The 23778-nt window shown below is 42.4% G+C and overlaps 2 protein-coding genes across 4 annotated transcripts; both read left to right on the top strand.

Moving 5' to 3' along the window:
• Positions 1-24: 24 nt before the first annotated feature.
• LOC139409134 (ras-related protein Rab-11B-like) lies at positions 25-12372 on the top strand. Its single transcript, XM_071153879.1, has 5 exons — positions 25-200; positions 10280-10475; positions 10650-10843; positions 10953-11033; positions 11166-12372. Exons 1-5 carry the CDS (start codon positions 161-163, stop codon positions 11306-11308), a joined length of 654 nt encoding a protein of 217 aa, XP_071009980.1. The 5' UTR covers positions 25-160; the 3' UTR covers positions 11309-12372.
• A 1426-nt stretch (positions 12373-13798) lies between these two features.
• On the top strand, positions 13799-23160 carry LOC139409133 (E3 ubiquitin-protein ligase MARCHF2). Of its 3 annotated transcripts, none has more exons than XM_071153877.1 (6): positions 13799-13973; positions 15374-15626; positions 15907-16102; positions 18964-19173; positions 19824-19908; positions 20431-23160. In XM_071153877.1, exons 2-6 carry the CDS (start codon positions 15451-15453, stop codon positions 20448-20450), a joined length of 687 nt encoding a protein of 228 aa, XP_071009978.1. In that variant the 5' UTR covers positions 13799-13973; positions 15374-15450; the 3' UTR covers positions 20451-23160. The 3 variants fall into 3 exon arrangements, with proteins under 3 accessions (XP_071009978.1, XP_071009977.1, XP_071009976.1); XM_071153876.1 differs by having other exon boundaries at positions 13806-13973; positions 19824-19989; positions 20430-20633; XM_071153875.1 differs by lacking the exon at positions 20431-23160 and having other exon boundaries at positions 13806-13973; positions 19824-20200.
• The last annotated feature ends 618 nt before the right edge of the window (positions 23161-23778 follow it).

Here is a 23778-nt window from a genome sequence, read left to right as displayed (position 1 = left end):
TTAATGTATCTATCAATTAACAGAGATGTTCCTCTAATTGGTCAAAGCAGTTGTCCCTCAGCTCACGTGCGTATTCCTTCCCGAGACTACTTTACTGCATTTATGAGTCCGGAGACTTTCCTTGGCAGTCTAATATTTTCATAAAGTGGGAATCGTCAAAATGGGAACCCGAGACGACGAATACGACTATCTATTCAAAGGTAAGAGGCGCTCCAGAAGTTTAGTAGTTAGGGGACCATTTACTTGTTTTCTCAGTAGTTGAAGTTCAAAGCAGATGATGACGTCTCCACTGCCTTCATTTACTGCTCAGCCAGCTAACGTTAGCCAAACTAGCTTGCTAACCTGTTAGCAGGCTAGCTAACAAGCGGTTATCTGGCCTAATAAGCATCTCATCACCATTTTTAGTTTGCTAGCTAACGTAAGCTACATATAGACAATGTGGAGAAAAATAGCTATTAGTTATAAACGTTTATAAGATTTAGCTAGTTATCCTTTATTCTACTGGAGTGGATAGCAAACAGCTAACGTTAACTAGCAAACTATATATGATGTATGACAATCAGTTGGTATGAGCACAGATATAAATATTTGGTTTTATGTTAGCCAAAGCCACTGGCGATGTGCTAGACTAGCCATAACAGACTGCAGTATATTGGTACCTACGATGTTAGTTTAGCTTGGTCACCACTTGTCTGAAATATGAAGAACCATTATGACTGAACGTCTGTATCCAAGATATGAAATGTTTTCTCTCACAAGTAACTTTGCCCAAAGGGAGTGAACATTATTTATAATAAGGGTTACATGAAGAAAAACGGACCTTTTTGTCAAATTAAAATGAATTTGCTTATCTAAACAAGTGACCATCCCCTATACCCAAAATAATAATTAAAATAAAGTGGATACCAGAGAACATGTTAACCCCTCACTTCTTGGACAGGCCAGAGCCATAGATATGCACTTTTAGCAACTGTTCGTCATCCGGTAAGCATCACATGGCAACGCAGGAATTTTGATAGCGCACAGGGCTGTGGACCAGGTTGGGGGTTCGCCTACCACCGTGGACAAGAGTAGGGGTGGAAATATGTATTTTACAGTAAAACATTGCATGAACCTGTCATTGTATTTGCAGGTCAGAGAAAAAAATATGCCTTCTATAAACATTTCATGCGGTTCTACGTCATTTTAAATATTAGCAGAATATTTTTATTATGAACTGGGTGGTTCGAGCCCTGAATGCTTTTCAGAATCAAAGTTTATTTGTCACGTGCGCTGAATACAACAGGTGTAGTAGACCTTACAGTGAAACGCTTACTTACAGGCTCTAACCAATAGTGCAAAAAATGTATTAATTAGGTGAACAATAGGTAAGTAAAGAAATAAAACAACAGTGAAAAAAACCATAGGGAGGCTATATACAGTGGCGAGGCTACACACAGGCAGGCACTGGTTAGTCTGATTGAGGTAGTATGTAGATATGGTTAAAGTGACTATGCATATGATAAACAGAGAGTAACAATAGTGTAAAAGAGGGGGTGGCTGGACACAATGCAGATAGCCCTGTTAGCCAATGTGGTTGATCGGGCCAATTGTGGTAGTATGTACAGTGAATGTATAGTTTTAGTGACTGTGCATAAATGATAAACGGAGAGTAGCATCAGCGTAAAAGAGAGAGGGGGGGGCACACTGCAAATTGTCCGGGTAGACATTTGTTTACCTGTTCGGGAATTTTATGGCTTGGGGGTAAAAACAGTTGAAGCCTTGTTGTCTTAGACTCGGCACTTCGGTACTGCTTGCCATGCAGTGGTGGAGAGAACAGTCTATGACTAGGGTGGCTGGGGTCTTTGACAATTTTTAGGGCCTTCCTCTGACACCGCCTGGTGTAGAGGTCCTGGATGGCAGGCAGCTTAGCCCCAGTGATGTACTGGGCCATGTGCACTACCCTCTGTAGAGCCTTGCTGTCGGAGGCGGAGCAATTGCGTACCAGGCAGTAATGCAACAGTAATGCTCTCGATGTTGCAGCTGTAGAACCTTTTGAGGATCTGAGGACCCAGAGGGGTAATAGGCTTTGTTGTGCCCTCTTCACGACTATCTTGGTATGTTTGGACCATTCTAGATTGTTCGTGATGTGGACACCAAGGAACTTGACCTGCTCCACTACAACCCTGTCCTCCTTTTCCTGTAATCCACAATCATCTCCTTCTCCACCATCTCCTGATTGGCTGACAGCCGTGGTATATCCGACCGTATACCACGGGTATGACAAAGCATTTCTTTTTACGGCTCTAATTACCTTGGTAACCAGTTTATAATAGCAATAAGGCACCTCAGGATTTGTGATATATGGCCAATATACCAAGGCTAAGGGCTGTGTCCAGGAACTCCCGTGTTGCGTCGTGGATAAGAACAGCCCTTAGCCATGGTATATTGGCCATATACAACACCCCTTCGGGCCTTATTGCTTAAATACTTCAGAAATTACAGGCTAAGAATGGTCAGAGAGGCCTATTAGTTCATCTTATCATATTTCTCCAATGCCAAATCTGTGTTTTGTTTGCAACAAATAATTTTGCAAATAATTACATCTGAGAAATCATTAGGAATCTGAGCATGTTACTTTCAAAAGTTATGTCTACCTTTTCACCCCAGACAATAGGTCTACCGACTCAGAAGAATGTAAGCTTTAACTGCTGGCTACTGTTCTTCCGTGGCATAACCCAACGAGAGAAGGTCACAAGTGTTTCCCTAAAAGCTGTCTGGGTTTAAGAATCTACTATTGTACAGAAAGTGAATAGCTTAATCAGTTGATAGTGACAGAATTAGATTACTTCCCAAGCAAAGTCTGTTTTTTTTGTCTCCTCGGCTATAGAAGGTTGTAGCTCAGACCCTCAATGTCAACGAAATGACACAATGATATTTCCATATAAATCGGAGTCACATCTTTCCCTGTATTTTACAGCTTGTTTCTAGCATAAAGCATCAGGGACCAAAGCGCTCTTATAGATCACTTTATATACAGTGCATTCGGAAAGTATTCAGACCTCTTGACTTTTTCCACATTTTGTTACGTTACAGCAGGTTTTTTATTTTTTATTCTGTGTTTTCCTGGGACCCAAGCTTATGAAAACATGCAACTATTTGTACATTTTGGTACATTTCATTGCCCTTATGCCTAAAACAAATGCAGTATTGACAAATTACAATAAAATGAAATACGCATATAAATAGCTATTCATGTTTATTTTTCCCCAATAGAAACACTCTCATATATCTGTCTAGGTTGGAACTGTTGCAGTTAAAATACAATAAATCATTTTCATTCTGACCCAGAAAAAACTGACTGATCACATCTCACAGATGTATAACAGGACACACACAGGCTCAGTTTTTGATAGTGCAACCCTAAGTAACAGTACAGATTAAAAATTGTCAGGCCGATTGTACATCTTGCTGTAGAAATGTGATCCAGACCGGATCAGAACATCTACTGCTTTCTCAGTCAGACAGGAGAACGCTTCCTGCTGTAGATGAGCAACCCAGAACTATGAGTGTTTGCCTCAGAATGCATCTTGCTTCAAATCAAATTTTATTGGTCACATACACGTGTTTAGCAGATGTTATTACGGGTGTAGCGAAATACCTGTTTCTAGCTCCGACAGTGCAGTAATATCTAACAGTTTCACAACATATACCCAATAAACACAAATCTAAGTAAAGGAATGAAATTAAGAATATATGGACGAGCAATGAGCGGCAAAGACTTAAGATACAGTAGAATGGAATACAGTATATACATGAGATGAGTAATGCAAAATATGTAAACATTATTAAAGTGACTAGTGTAACTTTTATTAAAGTGGCCAATGATTTCAAGTCTATGTATATAGGCAGCAGCCTCTATGTGCTAGTGATGGCTATTTAAAAGTCGGATGGCCTTGAGATAAAAGCTGTTTTTCAGTCTCTTGGACCCAGCATTGATGCACTTAAACTGACCTCGCCTTCTGGCTGATAGCGGGGTGAACAGGCAGTGGCTCAGATGGTTGTTGTCCTTGATAATCTTTTTTTGCCTGTGACATCGAGTGCTGTAGGTGTCCTGGAGGGCAGGTAGTTTGCCCGCGGTGATGCGTTGGGCAGACCGCACTACACTCTGGAGAGCCCTGCGGTTGCGGGCGGTGCAGTTGCTGTACCAGGCAGTGATACAGCTCGACAGGATGCTCTCAATTGTGCATCTGTAAAAGTTTGAGGGTTTTAGTTATTTTATTCAGCCTCCTGAGGTTGAAGAGGTGGTGTTGTGCCTTCTTCACCACACTGTCTGTGTGGGTGGACCGTTTCAGTGATGTGTACGCCGAGGAACTTGAAGCTTTCCACCTTCTCCACTGCGGTCCTGTCGATGTGGATAGGGGGGTGCTCCCTCTGCTGTTTCCTGAAGTCCATGATCATCTCCTTTGTTTTGTTGACATTGGGTGAGAGGTTATTTTCCTCCTCCCTGTAGGCTGTCTCATTGTTGGTAATCAAGCCTACTGCTGTTGTGTCGTCTGCAAACTTGATGATTGAGTTGGAGGCGTGTGTGGCCACACAGTCATGGGTGAACAGAGAGTACAGGAGAGGACTGAGCACACACCCTTGTGGGGCCCCAGTGTTGAGGATCAGCGAAGTGGAGGTGTTGTTTCCTACCTTCACCACCTGGGGGGCGGCCCGTCAGGAAGTCCAGGACCCAGTTGCACAGGGCGGGGTTCAGACCTGGCAGTGCCTCGAGCTTAATGATGAACTTGGAGGGTACTATGGTGTTGCATGCTGAGCTATAATCAATGAACAGCATTCTTACCATCACTTTATTCCAGTTCAGAATAAAAATTATTCATTGTACAGTTGAATACACCTTAGCCAAATACATTTAAACTTAGTTTTTCACATTCCTGACATTTAATCCTAGTAAAAATTCACTGTCTTAGGTCAGTTAGGATCACCACTTTATTTTAAGAATGTGAAATGTCATAATAATAGAGTGATTTATTTCAGCTTTTATTTCTTTCATCACATTCCTAGTGGGTCAGAAGTGTACATATACTCAATTAGTATTTGGTAGCATTGCCTTTAAATTATTTAACTTGGGTCAAATGTTTTGGGTAGCCTTCCACAAGCTTCCCACAATAAGTTGGGTGAACTTTGGCCCATTCCTCCTGACAGAGCTGGTATAACTGAGTCAGGTTTGTAGGCCTCCTTGCTTGCACATGCTTTTTCAGTTCTGCCCACACATTTTCTATAAGATTGAGGTCAGGGCATTGTGATAGCCACTCCAATACCTTGACTTTGTTGTCCTTAAGCCATTTTGCCACAACTTTGGAAGTATGCTTGGGGTCATTGTCCATTTGGAAGACCCATTTGCGACCAAGCTTTAACTTCCTGACTGACTGTCTTAAGATGTTGCTTCAATATATCCACTTAATTTTCCATCCTCATGATGCCATCTATTTTGTGAAGTGCACCAGTCCCTCCTGCAGCAAAGCACCCCCACAACATGATGCTGCCACCCCCGTGCTTCACAGTTGCAAGCCTCCCCCTTTTTCCTCCAAACGTAATGGTGGTCATTATGGCCAAACAGTTCAATTTTTGTTTCATCAGACCAGAGGACATTTCTCCAAAAAGTACGATCTTTGTCCCCATGTGCAGTTGCAAACTGTAGTCTGGCTTCTTTATGGCGGTTTTGGAGCAGTGGCTTCTTCCTTGCTGAGCGGCCTTTCAGGTTATGTTGATATAGTACTCATTTTACTCTGGCTATAGTTAGTTTTCCTCCAGCATCTTCACAAGGTCCTTTGCTGCTGTTCTGGGATTGATTTGCACATTCTCTTGGAGACAGAACGCGTCTCCTACCTGAGCGGCTGCGTGTTTCGCGTCTCCTACCTGAGCGGCTGCGTGGTTCCATGGTGTTTATACTTGCGTACTATTGGTAATTGCTCCCAAGGATGAACCAGACTTGTGGAGGTCTACAATTTTTTTCTGAGGTCTTGGCTGATTTATTTTTGATTTTCCCATGATGTCAAGCAAAAAGGCACTGAGTTTGAAGGTAGGCCTTGAAATACATCCACAGGTACACCTCCAATTGACTCAAATTATGTCAATTAGCTTATCAGAAGCTTCTAAAGCCATGACATAATTTTCTGGAATTTTCCAAGTTGTTTGAAGGCACAGTCAGCTTAGTGTATGTAAACTTCTGACCCACTGGAATTGTGATACACTGAAATAATCTAAAGTCTAGTCTAAACAATTGTTGGAAAAATTACTTGTTATGCACAAAGTAGTCCTAACCGACTTGCCAGAACTATAGTTTGTTAACAATAAATGTGTAGAGTGGTTGAAAAACTAGTTTAAATGACTCCAACCTAAGTCTATTTAAACTTCCAAATTCAACTGTATATCTCTCAGCAAAAAAAGAAATGTCCTCACACTGTTTATTTTAAGCAAACTTAACCTCTCTAGGATAGGGGACTCTTGCGTCCCACTTGGCCAAAAGCCAGGGAAAATGCAGCGCAGCAAATTCAAATAAAATTATATAAAAAATCAAACTTTCATTAACCTCTAGCGACGAGCAATCCCGTATCCGGGAGTGTAATCATAGCCTCAAGTGCATTACCATAACGCAACGTTTCCTATTCATGAAAATCGCAAATGAAATAAATATATTGAAACACAAGCTTAGCCTTTTTTTAACAACACTGTCATCTCAGATTTTCAAAATATGCTTTTCAACCAAAGCTACACAAGCATTTGTGTAAGAGTATTGATGGCCTAGCATAGCATTAGGCCTAGCATTCAGCAGGCAGCATTTTCACAAAAACAAGAAAAGCATTCAAAGAAAATCATTTACCTTTGAAGAACTTCGGATGATTTCAATGATGAGACACTCAGTTAGATAGCAAATGTTTTTTTAATATTTTTTTCAAAAATATTATTTGTGTTGGCGAAATAGCTCCGTTTTGTTCATCACGTTTGGCTAAGAAAAAGACCGGAAAATGCAGTCACTACAACGCCAAACTTTTTTTCCAAATTAGCTCCATAATATCGACAGAAACATGGCAAACGTTGTTTAGAATCAATCCTCAGGATGTTTTTCACATATCTATTCGATAATATATCAGTCCTGACAGTTGGTTTCTCATCAGAAGCGAACGGAAAAACACTGCAGCTGGAGATTACGCAATAATTGCAACGGAGGACACCAAGCGACCACCTGGTAGATGTAGTCTCTTATGGTCAATCTTCCAATGATATGCCTACAAATACGTCACAATGCTGTCGACACCTTGGGGAAGCGACAGAAAGCCTAAGCTCATTCGTGGCCCATTCACAGCCATATAAGGAGTCATTGGCATGAGGCGTTTCAAAAAATGCGGAAATTCCTGATTCGATTTTTAACTGGGTTTTGCCTGTAACATCAGTTCTGTGGCACTCACAGACTATCTTTGCAGTTTTGGAAACGTCAGTGTTTTTTTTCCAAAGCTGTCAATTATATGCATAGTCGCATCTTTTCGTGACAAAATATCTTGTTTAAAACGGGAACGTTTTTCATCCAAAAATTAAAATAGTGCCCCCTATATCCAAGAAGTTAAATCACACATGTAAGATACTAAATTAAAGCTACACTCGTTGTGAATCCAGCCAACATGTCAGATTTTAAAAAGGCTTTTCGGCAAAAGCATAAGAAGCTATTATCTGATGATAGCACAACAGTAAACAAAGAGTAGCATATTTCAACCCTGCATGCGCTACACAAAACGCAGAAATATAAAAAATGCCTTACCTTTGACGAGCTTCTTTTGTTGGCACTCCAATGTGTCCCATAAACATCACAATTGGTCATTTTGTTCGATGAATTCCGTCCATATATATCCAAAATGTCCATTTATTTGGCGTGTTTGATCCAGAAAAAAAACGGCTTCCAATTTGCGCAACGTCACTACAAAATATCTCAAAAGTTTCCTGTTAACTTTGCCAAAGCATTTCAAACGACTTTTGTAATACAACTTTAGGTATTTTTAAACGTTAATAAATCGATCAAATTGAAGACGGGTCTATCTGTTTTCAATACAGGAAGACAACAAACCAACGCTACTTTTCAAGTCTTGCGCAACTCTCAACAGTGTTACCCAGTTCCTAGATGGCCGTACTTCTTCATTGCACAAAGGAATAACCTCAACCAAATTCCAAAGACTGGTGACATCCAGTGGAAGTGGTAGGAACTGCAAACAAGTGCCTAAGGAATATCGTTTCCCAATGAGAACTCACTGAACAGACAGAGACCTCAAAAAAAAATTCTGAATGGTTAGTCCTCGGGGTTTTGCCCGCTACATAAGTTCTGTTATACTCACAGACATGATTCAAACAGTTTTATAGACGTCAGAGTGTTTTCTATCCAAATCTACTAATGATATGCATATCTTATATTCTTGGCATGATTAGCAGGAAGTTGAAATTGGGCACGCTATTTATCCAAAAGTGAAAATGCTGCCCCCTATACCTTAAGAAGTTGTATGAACATAAGATTCAACAACTGAGACGTAAACTGAACAAGTTCCACAGACATGTTACTAACATAAATGGAATAATGTGTCCCTGAACAAAGGGGAGGTCAAAATGTAAAACATTTAAAGTCAGCGTCTGTTGTGGCCACCAGCTGCATTAAGTACTGCAGTATAAGCAACCCTCCTCCTCATGGACTGCACCATATTTGCCAGTTCTTGCTGTGAGATCTTACCCCACTCTTCCACCAAGGCACCTGCAAGTTCCTGGACATTTCTGGTGGGAATGGCCCTAGCCCTCACCCTCCGATCCAACAGGTCCCAGACGTGTTCAATGAGATTGAGATCCGGGCTCCTCGTTGGCCATGGCAGAACATTGACATTCCTGTCTTGCAGGAAATTACGCACAGAATGAGCAGTATGGCTGGTAGCATTGTCATGCTGGAGGGTCATGTCAGGATGAGCCTGCAGGAAGGGTACCACATGAGGGAGGAGGATGTCTTCCCTGTAACGCACAACGTTGAGATTGCCTGCAATGACAACAAGCTCAGTCCGATGATGCCCCAGACCATGACGGACCCTCCACATCGATCCCGCTCCAGAGTACAGGCCTTGGTGTAACGATCATTCCTTCAACGATAAACGCGAATCCAACCATCACCCCTGGTGAGACAAAACCGTTACGCGTCATTGAAGAGCACTTTTTGCCAGTCCTGTCTGGTCCAGCGGCGGTGGGTTTGTGCCCATAGGTGATGTTGTTGCCGGTGATGTCTGTTGAGGACTTACCTTACAACAGGCCTACAAGCCCACAATCCAGCTTCTCTCAGCCTATTGTGGACAGTCTGAGCACTGAAGCAGTGTGTTCCTGGTGTAACTCGGGCAGTTGCTGTTGCCATCCTGTACCTGTCCCGCAGGTGTGATGTTCGGATGTACCAACCCTGTGCAGGTGGGGTTACACGTGGTCTGCCACTGCGAGGACGATCAGCTGTCCGTCCAGTCTCCCTGTATGTGTCTCACAGTACAGACATTGCAATTTATTGCCCTGCCACATCTGCAGTGTGTGCCTCCTAGCAGCATGCCTACGGCATGTTCAGGCAGATGAGCAGGGAGCCTGGGTCTCTTTCTTTTTGTGTTTTTCAGAGTCAGTAGAAAGGCCTCTTTAGTGTCCTAAGTTTTCATAACTGTGACTTGAATTGCCTACCGTCTGTATGCTGTTAGTGTCTTAATAACCATTCCACAGTTGCATGTTCATTTAATTGTTTATGGTTCATTGAACAAGCATGGGAAACGGTGTTTAAACCCTTTACAATGAAGATCTGTGAAGTGATTTGGATTTTTATTAATTACCTTTGAAAGACAGGGTCCTGAAAAGGGGACATTTCTTTTTTTGCTGAGTTATATAATCCTAATAAGCAACTAATTCCAAAACATTGAGAAATATTGGAATTTAATCATTTGCAAATTACATGACCCTCCCCTGGACTGAAATTGAAAAAGCATGACCCTCTCCCATTTTCCTCCCAGGTAATCATTCTGTAAATGTTGACCCTTCTAAGTATCTGCACCAGTCATTATGACTGTATCTATCATGATAGTGGTTAAATGACTAGCTACCAGGAAAAACATGCTCAGTAGATTTGAGCTTCCATTTAGTCATTGTTGAACAAATATAGCTCTGTACTAGTCATCTCTCAACCCCAATAGTTTCCACTGACATAGTAGCTTGAAATTGCAGTTCCAATATTTTATCATTCTTTTGCCAGTGGTGCTGATCGGAGACTCTGGTGTGGGGAAGAGTAACCTACTGTCCCGTTTCACACGGAATGAGTTCAACCTGGAGAGCAAAAGCACCATCGGTGTGGAATTCGCCACCCGCAGCATCCAGGTGGACGGCAAGATGATAAAAGCCCAGATCTGGGATACAGCTGGACAGGAGCGCTACAGAGCCATCACCTCAGCGTGAGTGGAGGAAGGAGCTCACTGCTCAATAATATTAAGGACGCTTGTCTTGCTGTAACCTGCCCTTTATGGAACTAGCATATTTTGATAGTACTGAAACCATTCTGTGAAATATTTCTCTATCCGAGTATCACAACCTATGACCTCCTATCCTCCCTGCTCTGTTCCAATCAGGTACTACCGGGGGGCGGTGGGGGCTCTCCTAGTGTACGACATTGCCAAGCATCTAACCTATGAAAATGTGGAGCGCTGGCTGAAGGAGCTGAGGGATCATGCTGATAACAACAACGTCATCATGCTGGTGGGCAACAAGAGTGACCTGCGCCACCTCAGGGCAGTGCCCACAGACGAGGCTCGCGCCTTCGCAGGTAAACTACAAAAACACTAGAGTAGATGACAGCTCACTCTGGGGACAAAGATGGTTAAGAAGACACCCCTGTTTGTCTCAACTCAATCTTTTCTCTTTTTCTCCCTCAGAAAAGAATACGCTATCATTTATTGAGACCTCAGCTTTGGACTCCACTAATGTAGAAGAGGCGTTCAAGAACATCCTCACAGGTAATGGGCAGGGGCCACTACACAAGGCTATTTACATTAGTTAGTTTCAAGTCAAATTGTTTGATTTCTTACACATGAATGGAATGGCATATTTAATAATGAGTAACTGATTTATTTGTATTTTCTCCACAGAAATCCACCGAATCGTATCACAGAAGCAGATAGCTGACAGATCAGCACATGACGAGTCTCCAGGCAACAATGTAGTGGACATCAGTGTCCCCCCCACCACTGATGGGCAGAAAAACAAACTACCGTGCTGCCAAAGCCTGTGACCCGCAATACCACCTTCCAACCCCCACCCCTCACTCATCTTTCTTTTGTCCTGGTTGTTGAACTGCTGCGGTCTCTATTCCTCCATGTGTTTTAGAAGTCTCCTAGAAAATCAGACTTTCTAGATAAGTCCTTTCTCCCTTTTTTGTCTGTATGCTATCTTTTTATAACCTCAAAGCTCATGTCTTTTACCAAGTGATAGGATTTTTGTCTATTTTGAATTCAGGCTCTGATCGTGTGACCCAATCCTGTAGAAGGAATGGTGAGAGATCAGTTTGTCCTGTGCTTCTGGTTGCCTTGCTGCTGTCCTCAGTCCCTGTCCTGAGTGTGGCATGAAAGGAGCAAGAACAGAGACCTGGGGTAGTGACTGACTTGGGATGATATTAAGTGGGGGGCTTTGTTACGCCTATGGTTCAAAGAGATGCCAAAGTGTGTCTGTGATCATTTTCAATCTAAAATAATCTAATCTAAATAGTAAATTTGCAGAGACACTTTTGTCAAAATTTGACTTTTTCCAATTGTATCATGCACTTTGTTTCACTATTGTTAGATGCAGTCACTGTGTTCTCTCTGTAATTAGATCATACTATGAATTGATCCAGTAGTCCGACTACAGTTGAAAGCAAACGTAAATATGCATCTTGTGTCCTGCCAATCATTTCAATGGAACTCACCATGTAAAATCAACAACTAATTCCAAAGGACTAACATATTTTAAATGACAACACTTAGCTTGCTTGGTTTGAGAGGGGCCCCCCTGATATACAGTAACACTCAATATCTAGGGTGGAGGATGTTTTCATTGCTTCACTCTACTCAAACCATTTTGCCTCTAAAATGTAGTTGACAGTGGAATTTTTAAGAAAGGAAGGTTGCTTTTGTATGGTTGGCTATAATGCCTTATGTCTCTCCTTTCTAGTAGATTTGCCTGTATGTAATTTTCTGTCACAGGTCAAACTTTTAAATCAATAAACACGTGTTAATTTGCCTTTTCATCAGGTAGCATTGAAATGGAAATAAACCAAATGAATGTCACTTGTTGACAGACATTTTCTTTGAACATCAAGAGTTTTCCTCTCAAGTCTTATAATGCTGAAACATATCCTGCAGAACTTCTAGTGGTGTAGTTAGTTATAACGTTGAATGTGTGATACAGAAATACATGTTCACATAACTGCTATAAGTAGGACCAATATCTCAATTGCAACTTTAAATTTACACATTTTGAAGAATTGAATGCAGAAAAATTTAGAGTGCACTGAAATGTTATGGTAGACTTAGTTGAATAAGTTCCAACACGTAACTTCAAAATACTGTACATGCTCACCAGAAGTGTGTTCATTAGATATTAAGTGAATTGCAACTACTTTGATATATTGTCAGAATTGTTCTTTTACTTTATGCCTGATTACCTTTAGTCATTAATTTCAGTCATTCTGAATAGTTGATTTTATTTTAGAAAAAAAAAACGTATTTTCTTAATCAGATATTTCATTTATTTTAAGTGCAATCCACTATGTAAATATAAATCGCTTAATTTGTGAACGATTAAACGTGGATAAATACATTGACAAACAAAATGTGTGCTTGCTTCTGGTGTTAATTTGCATTATACAAAATAAAGGTGATTTTCTTCCATATGGAAAAATACCTAACTTAATCTGTTTTATTTCACATTCAAATGGGTGAGATATTGAATTTCTATCAGGTTTCTATGTTTAAAATGTTTATATCCTAACAATCGGGAGCTGAATGCCAGCCAACAATACAAAAAAAATAACGTGGACATCCAGTTGGTGAGAAAGATGACTAGCTATGCTGATCGGAAACGCCGTCCGTATGTGGAGGAGGCTACTGTCAAAGACCGTACAGTATGAAGATCACTGACCAATAATGAAGTGAGGCATAAACTGCTTCTCCAATAGAAATCCCGGATCACACTTGAGGTCGATGTCATGGCGACTTTGGCTAGCTAAGCGCATGCGCAGATACACGTCATCGGGTCTGACCGCCGTCTCGCGCCGAACTGCGCATGTGCATGCCGTCAAATCAAAGGCACTCCTTCAATATAAAGTTGTGTTTGACGAAAATGAAAACGTGTCAGTTTGTCACTTTCACGAGATTGGAGTAATAACATGTTCAATAACTTTTAAGAAATTGGCTCGAATCTAGGTTGTGCCTTTAGATTTCTAGAAAATGAACTAAAGGAATACATTTTAACTTCTCTCACTGATCCCAGATCGCATGGACATATTGTCCTTGTTGGAGAGCATCAAATCCATGATGCATTGTGGGTAAATTGTGATTGACTGGATAATCTACAAATGTTAATGAGTAGTTATTTTTGATGCAAAGTGATTTGTAGATCAGTCAGTCAGCTGTCGCTTGCAATGTCGAACAAGCTCATTGACTTCTCCAATCCCAAACCCCAGCATGTGTCTGCTTGGTCTGTTTCGCAAGCGTTCCCGGTAGTCTCGCGATGTTGCGCCTCTGGGTTTAGAAACTCTGTGCTACTGTTGTCTGACAGCTAGACGAGAACTGGCATAGCTAGCTAGATATCTGAAAGGAAATAAAGCAATTCTCAACATTGATAGTTTCTATAGAGGACTATTTTATACATTGACAACCCCACATATCAGCTGTTAAAATGAAAAAAGAAGGAACGCGGTGAGTATTTTTTTCTACGGTCTCTGTCGGCTGGCTAGCTAGTAACGTTAAAGTAGCTAAGTTAGCGGCTAACAAATAGCTACTATAGTTAGCTAAAATAAAGTTAGCTGGCTCACTAGACCGTTTTCCTAGCAGAAGTCATTAGCTTAATAAATGAACGATACTGTGAACACAATTAAGCCATAATCCATTGTCATGTAGCAATCAGTATGGTTGCTATTATTTCCTGCACTAGCTACTGTAGCTAGAGCTAAACACAGCTGGCTGACCAAATTATCCAGCTGTGTCCTTCGGTCGGGTTTTTGTGTCTGTATTTGAGTGTGTGTTCTCGTCGGGATTCGACACTTCAAGCATGATGTAGCTAGCTAGCGTTCTAACTATGTGTGTTTGCAGTAACCACATTGATTAATCACCATCAAATCAAGATTATATGTTTTCCTGATATCTAACGTTACAACACATAATGATTGGTAGACTTGATGATACTCTGTCATTTTGGAGAGACCAGGGAATGTCTAGCCGCTCCCTGATATTTCGATATTCTGCTATCTGAGGGCTCCGGAGTGTGCGCAGCGATCTAAGGCACTGCATTTCTGTGCTAGAGGCGTCACTACAGACCCTTGTTCGATCCCGGGCTGTATCACTATCGGGAGTCTCAGAGGGTGGCGCACAATTGGCCCAGCGTCCTCCAGGTTAGGGGAGGGTTTGTCCGGGTTAGGCCGTCATTGTAAAATAAGAATTTGTTCTTAACTGACTCACCTAGTTAAATAAAATTCAATAAAAGCATATCTGAATAGATAATGGTGTCTATATTGTATTTTGAGGGTCAAATAAGAATGCTTTGGCTTTGATCAAAGGTTTTCATTTAAATGGTTATCTTTCTAAAGTTATAATTTGGTCATGTCAGTATATTTCCTAGAAGCTGTAAGATGCTGACATCCCATACAGACAGATATATGAATTCAGTGTCTGAGTAGCCAGTTATCTGGGTGAGGATGTCTAGAAGACAGCTTGGCCGGGATAGGCCGTCACTCCCTTGTGCTCATACAGAGATAGCATTTTAGAAGTAGCTGTATTGTGTTTTGCCAAATTAGCTCAACTGGACTCTGCATTTTGGGGGCAAATAGGCCTACAGTTCAGACAAGAAGATCATTATTTTATTCCCTAATATTTACTACAATATAAATTCTCAGTGTTGTGAAAACATTTGAAGAGGCTTTTTCATGTTGTCATCATTTAGGCCTCATACAGCTCAGTGTTCTAATAATGTTGGTCAAAGAAAATGATATTATATTTTAAATCTCACTATTTGTCTCATAATAAGCTCTGTGAAGTAACTAGTACTAGAAGTGTATTGTATGAAGTGAATGAGGTTCTAACTCCTTCTCATCACTCTCCAGCTGTTGGGCCTAACTGCTCTGAGCTGAGTCTGTTCCTCATCAGTCCCTTGACACCTGACCCCCTGGACGGTGTAACCATGACGACAGGGGAGTGTTGCCACCTCCCGGGCTCTCTGTGTGACTGCACTGGCAACGCTGCCCTGTCTAAAAGCGTGGAGGAGTCGGATAACTGCAGATCACAGTATGTCACCCAGGTCACAGCTAAAGATGGACGGCTGCTCTCCACTGTCATCAAACCCGTGAGCACACAGAGGTACTGTGGCTGATAACTCACTTTCAGAGCTGAGCATTTATGAGATGTTTAGGGCTTTTATAACAGGCTGTTATAGTAGTAATCCTAGTCATATCTGGAACTCGTGAGAGTGTTTGCGAGTATGTGTCTGGAAAGATGTCTCACAGTTAGCCTCAGAATTTATGAGAATTTGCTTAGCTGTTAAGCCTGAAATGTTATGTTAGCCCAAGTAATATTCGGCAGGCTGTAGTAAGTAAATCCAGTCTAAGTATCCTGTTCAGGACCTTTCTGTTTCCTCCAGCGATGGGCCAATCTGCCGGATCTGCCATGAGGGGGCCAACAGCGAGGGCCTCCTGTCCCCCTGCGACTGCACAGGGACTCTGGGCACAGTGCACAAGAGCTGCCTGGAGAAGTGGCTCTCCTCCTCCAACACCAGTTACTGTGAGCTGTGCCACACAGAGTTCACAATTGAGCGGAAGCCCAGGTCCCTCACAGAGGTAACAAAGGTCAATGCCTTTAGCTTGTGTGTGTGTGTGTGGCTGCTTCTTGCTTTTGCCTTTGTCAGCATTCCTCTGCCTGCAGTGTGTGTGTGGTTCTGCTTATGCTGTGTCAAAACACATGAGCATGATTCACTCTTCTTTGTCTCTTTCTGCTTGCATAGATTACTCAATGGAAACATTGTGCTTGTAGCTGCAATACTTCTGTGTTGATATAGAATTTTGGGCCTTGCTCATGGGTCAACAACATGAAGCAATGTTGGCTTAGTTTGACTTAGTTGTGTATTACTCATGCGTATTAAATCCTGAATATGTCAACGGAAATCAAGTTAGGGAGGGATTAGGGATTGTTGTTATTTATTTATTGTAATGTATCATCATGTGTTTGTGTAATGAATGATGTTTGAACCCAGGAAGTTTAGCCATTCATCTACTAATGGGTATCTCAATAAACCAAACCCTGAAGAAGAAGAAAAAGCAGCGTGGGTCCTCCAGTGACCATGTTGGGCCTGCGAATAGTCCCCGCGATATGCAACTGTTCAGGGAAGTCAGGAACCAATACACACAGTCAGTCAGGAAAGCTAAAGCCAACTTCTTCAGGCAGAAGTTTGCATCCTGTAGCTCCAACTCCAAAAAGTTCTGGGACACTGTGAAGTCCATGGAGAACAAGAGCACCTCCTCCCAGCTGCCCACTGCACTGAGGCTAGGTAACACGGTCACCACCGATAAATCCATGATTATCGAAAACTTCAACAAGCATTTCTCAACGGCTGGCCATGCCTTCCGCCTGGCTACTCCAACCTCGGCCAACAGCTCCCCCCCCCTCGCAGCTACTCGCCCAAGCCTCTCCAGGTTCTCCTTTACCCAAATCCAGATAGCAGATGTTCTGAAAGAGCTGCAAAACCTGGACCCGTACAAATCAGCTGGGCTTGACAATCTGGACCCTCTATTCCTGAAACTATCCGCCGCCATTGTCGCAACCCCTATTACCAGCCTGTTCAACCTCTCTTTCATATCGTCTGAGATCCCCAAGGATTGGAAAGCTGCCGCAGTCATCCCCCTCTTCAAAGGGGGCGACACCCTGGACCCAAACTGTTACAGACCTATATCCATCCTGCCCTGCCTATCTAAGGTCTTCGAAAGCCAAGTCAACAAACAGGTCACTGACCATCTTGAATCCCACCGTACCTTCTCCGCTGTGCAATCTGGTTTCCGAGCCGGTCACGGGTGTACCTCAGCCACGCTCAAGGTACTAAACGATATCATAACCGCCATCGATAAAAGACAGTACTGTGCAGCCGTCTTCATAGACCTTGCCAAGGCTTTCGACTCTGTCAATCACCGTATTCTTATCGGCAGACTCAGTAGCCTCGGTTTTTCGGATGACTGCCTTGCCTGGTTCACCAATTTCTTTGCAGACAGAGTTCAGTGTGTCAAATCGTAGGGCATGCTGTCCGGTCCTCTGGCAGTCTCTATGGGGGTGCCACAGGGTTCAATTCTCGGGCCGACTCTTTTCTCTGTATATATCAATGATGTTTCTCATGCTGCGGGCAATTCCCTGATCCACCTCTACGCAGACGACACCATTCTATATACTTCTGGCCCGTCCTTGGACACTGTGCTATCTAACCTCCAAACGAGCTTCAATGCCATACAGCACTCCTTCCGTGGCCTCCAACTGCTCTTAAACGCTAGTAAAACCAAATGCATGCTTTTCAACCGTTCGCTGCCTGCACCCGCACGCCTGACCAGCATCACCACCCTGGATGGTTCCGACCTTGAATATGTGGACATCTATAAGTACCTAGGTGTCTGGCTAGACTCTAAACTCTCCTTCCAGACCCATATCAAACATCTCCAATCGAAAATCAAATCAAGAGTCGGCTTTCTATTCCGCAACAAAGCCTCCTTCACTCACGCCGCCAAACTTACCCTAGTAAAACTGACTATCCTACCGATCCTCGACTTCGGCGATGTCATCTACAAAATTGCTTCCAACACTCTACTCAGCAAACTGGATGCAGTTTATCACAGTGCCATCCGTTTTGTCACTAAAGCACCTTATACCACCCACCACTGCGACTTGTATGCTCTAGTCGGCTGGCCCTCGCTACATATTCGTCGCCAGACCCACTGGCTCCAGGTCATCTACAAGTCCATGCTAGGTAAAGCTCCGCCTTATCTCAGTTCACTGGTTACGATGGCAACACCCATCCGTAGCACGCGCTCCAGCAGGTGTATCTCACTGATCATCCCTAAAGCCAACACCTCATTTGGCCGCCTTTCGTTCCAGTTCTCTGCTGCCTGTGACTGGAACGAATTGCAAAAATCGCTGAAGTTGGAGACTTTTATCTCCCTCACCAACTTCAAACATCTGCTATCTGAGCAGCTAACCGATCGCTGCAGCTGTACATAGTCTATTGGTAAATAGCCCACCCATTTTCACCTACCTCATCCCCATACTGTTTTTATTTATTTATTTTTCTGCTCTTTTGCACACCAATATCTCTACCTGTACATAACCATCTGATCATTTATCACTCCAGTGTTAATCTGCATAATTGTAATTATTTGCCTACCTTCTCATGCCTTTTGCACACAATGTATATATAGACTCCCCTTTTTTCTACTGTGTTATTGACTTGTTAATTGTTTACTCCATGTGTAACTCTGTGTTGTCTGTTCACACTGCTATGCCTTATCTTGGCCAGGTCGCAGTTGCAAATGAGAACTTGTTCTCAACTAGCCTACCTGGTTAAATAAAGGTGAAATAAATAAAAAAATAATAAAAAAAAGTAGTGCATGCTCAGTACACTTTATTTCTTTCTCTTTCTTCTCTCCCCTCTCTTCTGTCTTCACAGTGGATGCGGGACCCGGGCCCTCGGAACGAGAAGCGCACGTTGTTCTGTGACATGCTGTGCTTCCTGTTCATCACGCCCCTGGCAGCCATCTCTGGCTGGCTGTGTCTGAGGGGAGCTCAGGACCACCTGCACTTCAACAGCAGACTGGAGGCCGTGGGCCTCATCGCCCTCACCATCGCCCTCTTCACCATTTACGTCCTCTGGACTCTGGTAAGTAGGCCCACATCTAGGACCAGCTAGAACTGACCTTAGATCAGCGTCTCAGCATGCTATATCATGGTTGGGAAACTAGTCAAAGACAGGGGACTAATCACACTTTAAATACTTAGTGGGACAACAAGACCGTCCAAGACAGTCCCACTTAAATTTGATGCGGAATGATTTGTTTTTATGAGTCTTTTGTCATGCCTGTTGCTTCTTAAAATACTTTGCTTTACAAGACAGAAATGGACTTTGATCGAGTCTGTTTTGTATTTACCAGTTAGTTGTAATGTGTTTCAACTCATGAATGTGCTTGGGCAGCAGTTCTCAAACCTTTAGCCTGCCAGTTTGTTTGTTTTTAGTTTTGGAGGAGCATCAATATTCTCTCCCCCTCAACCCCCTTCTCTCCTCCTCAACCCCCTTCTCTCCTCCTCAACCCCCTTCTCTCCTCCTCAACCCCCTTCTCTCCTCCTCAACCCCCTTCTCTCCTCCTCAACCCCCTTCTCTCCTCCTCAACCCCCTTCTCTCCTCCTCAAACCCCCTTCTCTCCTCCTCAAACCCCCTTCTCTCCTCCTCAAACCCCCTTCTCTCCTCCTCAAACCCCCTTCTCTCCTCCTCAAACCCCCTTCTCTCCTCCTCAACCCCCTTCTCCCCTGCAGGTATCATTCCGCTACCACTGTCAGCTCTACTCTGAGTGGAGACGAACCAACCAGAAAGTACGCCTGCTCCTTCCAGACGCGAAGGGTGGGCATTCTAGCCAGCATTCCTTGCTCTCCACGAAGCTGCTGAAAAAGACAGCTGACGAGACCATAGTATGAGGTCAAAAGGTGGGAAAATTGATGTTGGGGTTCTTCTTCGTGTGCTGGAGGTTTGTGGCAACAAAAAAAAACAAGTCTCCAACCAGAGCCCAAGCACTTGTGGATGCAGATTTTTTTTATTTTTCTGTTTAAATCCTTTTTTATCTACGTGTATCATCATCAGCACTTCATTTTACACCTCTCTTTTTAACTTAGTCGTGTTATAGCCTCTACTGGCGTTTTTTTTAAATATTGATCAGGTAAAGAAAGCAGTATGATAGAGGTCATTGAGTACCGTGCAGTATAGTGTTTTGTGAAGGTTTGGAAATGGGCAGTTGATTGGAGGGTACTCCACTGGGCCCTGCAAGAAGATGAGAAAGGATTGGACTGATGCTCAGTGGAGATGGCTGCTGAAGCTTTAAAACCAAACCCTAGCGTTTAAGTGAACATTTACTCTCTTTATTTTCAGTTCTCCACCTCCGACTATAAAAGTGAGGCACGGATCGTTGATGCTGATCTAAGGCGATTCATCCGGCAGTTGATTCCCTAACCACTGAGTGCAGAAGTGAGAAGTTTTGACTCCGGTTCACCAGCCACAGGCTATTCCACTGGGGGATTATATATGCTCATGCCATTTTAATACGCAATTCAGTTGACTCCCTTCAATTTACCTCCCATCTGTTTTCCCCTTGGTGTGAGCAGGAATGTTGTTCGTGAAGATGGAGATTGTGCAATAAAACACAGTGGATGCGGTTGTTCTCGCAGTATGTGAGGAGACTGCTCCCAACACGCACAGTTTTGCATGCATGTGATGCACTGTTTATTTTTTTATTTTTTGTTGGGGGGGGGGGTTATTGTTTTGTTTTTTTACATTGGGGGATTGAAAGATCGGTTGGTCGAGCTTCCTTTGATTTAGTGTTGCTAGTTTGTATGTTGGTCAAGGTTTCCTCCCTGGGAGTATAGAGGTCTCATACTATCAGCACTTAATCGAAAAAACTGTGCAAATAGAGTGAGCTAGATGCCACTGATGATGAAAACCCTTTATGGAAATGTGTATTCCACAAACATGAAGTTCAAACTTTTTGTGGTTTAGGGAAAGTAAGGCTTACCTTTCCAGTATCGCATGGTCAAGGTCAGACTTACAGGAAATCAACAGTACATTGCTCTCCTATGACGAGATTCCAATGAAAAGCTTTTAGTTAGTGTTTTTTTGTGTTGGTGTGTTTTCTTTTTGTGTAGTCACGTAACAATAGCTAGTAATCGCATCCAGAAAGAGCGTAGATTGGTTGGTTGATGTTACTTCGGGTTTTGTGGAAGTTGTATTCACTCCGATATGCAGTTGACCAGACTCTGACGCCTACACTCATACGTACCTACAGACTGTACCTTGACAGTAGAACCCAGTGTCTGGTTCTAGACTGTTATGGGTTTTGTTGTTCTCCATCTACCACAGCTTTAAAACATATGAGGTGACCTCTGGATGAGAGGGAGATGTGCAAAAACAGCATAGGTCTTTGTGTGGGTTTTGTGCATTTGATTTCTTCCCTGTACACTGTATGGTTCTTTCCTCTGTCTTAGCGACGCTTCATTTCCACATATTTCTATATGTATTTGTATGTATTGTTAATCATAGTGTCCTTGGTTGACCATACAAGTATTGACCCTGAATCTTAAAAGCTGTTAACAGGCCTAAAGAGAGGAGGATTAATGCAAATATCCTCCTCAGTAGGGGAAGCTCACGTTATGGTGCACAGAAGCCAAAAACCTAGGCCTAGATCTGTCACTCTTTTGTATTTTCTATGATAGTTGAATTTGTTTCAACCCCTTCATAGCAATCATGCTCCTATCTATTGCTCATCTGTAGGGGCAGGTTCAACTCTTCCGGTACCTGAGGGTTGATCACCTGAAGGGCTTTGCGGTGGAACAGCTATGCACTGGAAAGGTTTATTTATGCAGCTGTAAGAACCCTGGTTGTGGGAGTGGCATTCTGAAAATCAGATTAAACTTGGGGGGAAAAATGGTGATCTACAGTAAACAAAGTAGGAAGTCATCCTCGGCATAGACGGACACTAGTCAGCCCAGTTCCGTGTAGTGTTCTGTTGGGAGACCCATTCTGAAAATAGAAATGTTTTTGTTGTTGTGAAGTGGCGATTGTCACTCTGAAGGAATCCTCATCTGGTGTTAAAGGGTAGATAACGTTGTGCAATAGTAATACTAGAGCTTAGTATGAGGTTATTTTCCTGCGTGTGTGGTGGGGTGGAACCGTGTTGAAGATCTTTCAGGGTGGAGAGAGTTCTTATCTGTGTCGTCAGCGATGGGCCACTTCCCGTGTCACATGCTGTCTCTGATTGGTGAGTTCGCCTCCAGCTGACGTGTTGGGAGCTATGGAGACTTTGCAATGTAGGGTGTAGTTACAGCAAGTGTGCAATTTGATCACTTTACAATGCAATTCTTACCTATAACCTTAACAATACGTAATGAAAGCAGAAATATAATGCAGAAGTAAGTGCATGTGAAGGATCATAGCAGTTGGCTTACTTGTGCAGGCTGAGAAGGTCACGATAGGATGTTGGATTTTTCTATGCGAGTCTTGAGTTGCCTACAATATGCTCAGAGACATTAAACTCCAGTGTTATAACCGCTAATTCAAACAGTTCCTTCTCTCCAAAGAAGCATTGAGTCTTGTGTTTTTATACCAGTATATCAAACTGCACTTTCACAAAACTATAATGGAAATGAATACAGTGTGGTTGTTTATATCATCTCCCAATACAGACTTTGAAAGGGATTTAAAAGTGTTACTGATATTGTACAATTTTCCCAGTTTCTGGTGTTTGGATATTGCTCCTCTGATTTCGTTTTTGATTGGAAGATGAAACCAAGGGTCCAGGGCATTGTCATGCTCGTTTGTAAAAGGAGCAACATACCAGCTTTGTAGACTTGTTTTTGTTAATGTTTTAATCTCGTGTTTATTTTACCACAGTTTTTAATATATTCATGTGTATCATTTGTAATTTTGTTTCAATTATTCATTAAGCACAGGATTTGTATCAATCTTACACTATAGTATTTCAAAACATGTTTATGTTGTGCAATGTAAAAAAGAAAGATGTCTTCACCAATATATGTTGGTGCTTGCAATCAGCCAAGAAAAGTGTGCAAAGCAAATTTAAAAATGAAGCAACAGAATGGATAAACATCAATGACTCCTTTTGTCTTCTTAATGATGTGGACACTTGCATGTACTACACAGGCCTCTTATTTGATGTTATTTCCGACTTTACGGGTATCTGCATCAGTTAACACATTCAGTCCAAAATGGAATTGTTTGCAAAATGTTGGTTGAACTGTCATCTTCCTTGATCACATTCATGCAAATATTGTGTGGACTATCCTAGGTCACAATACTCTTGATAGGGGTTTTGCACTTTTTGTTCACATGGAAAATGTAGAATTTGTTTGGGATCCAGTGCTCTGGTTTCCAGTCACTCTCAGTTCAACAAGAGGGTCAACATATCAACAAAATGTCCCATGTCATGTGTTAAAGTTTGTTCACTTACTAGTTACAGTCTAAACTTACACTGAACAGAAATATAAACATGTAAAGTGTTGGTTTCATGAACTGAAATACAAAATCCCTGAAATGTTCCAAATGCACAAAAAGCATTTCTCCTTTGCCAAGATAATTGATCCACCTGACAGGTGCTGATTAAACAGCATCATTACGCAGGTGCAACTTGTGCTGGGAATAATAAACGGCCACTCTAAAATGTGCAGTTTTGTCACACAACACAGATGTCTCAAGTTTTGAAGGGGC

Source organism: Oncorhynchus clarkii, chromosome 5 (assembly GCF_045791955.1).
Source record: "Oncorhynchus clarkii lewisi isolate Uvic-CL-2024 chromosome 5, UVic_Ocla_1.0, whole genome shotgun sequence".
Taxonomy (NCBI): Eukaryota; Metazoa; Chordata; class Actinopteri; order Salmoniformes; family Salmonidae; genus Oncorhynchus; species Oncorhynchus clarkii.
This window is presented reverse-complemented; position numbering and strand designations above follow the sequence as displayed.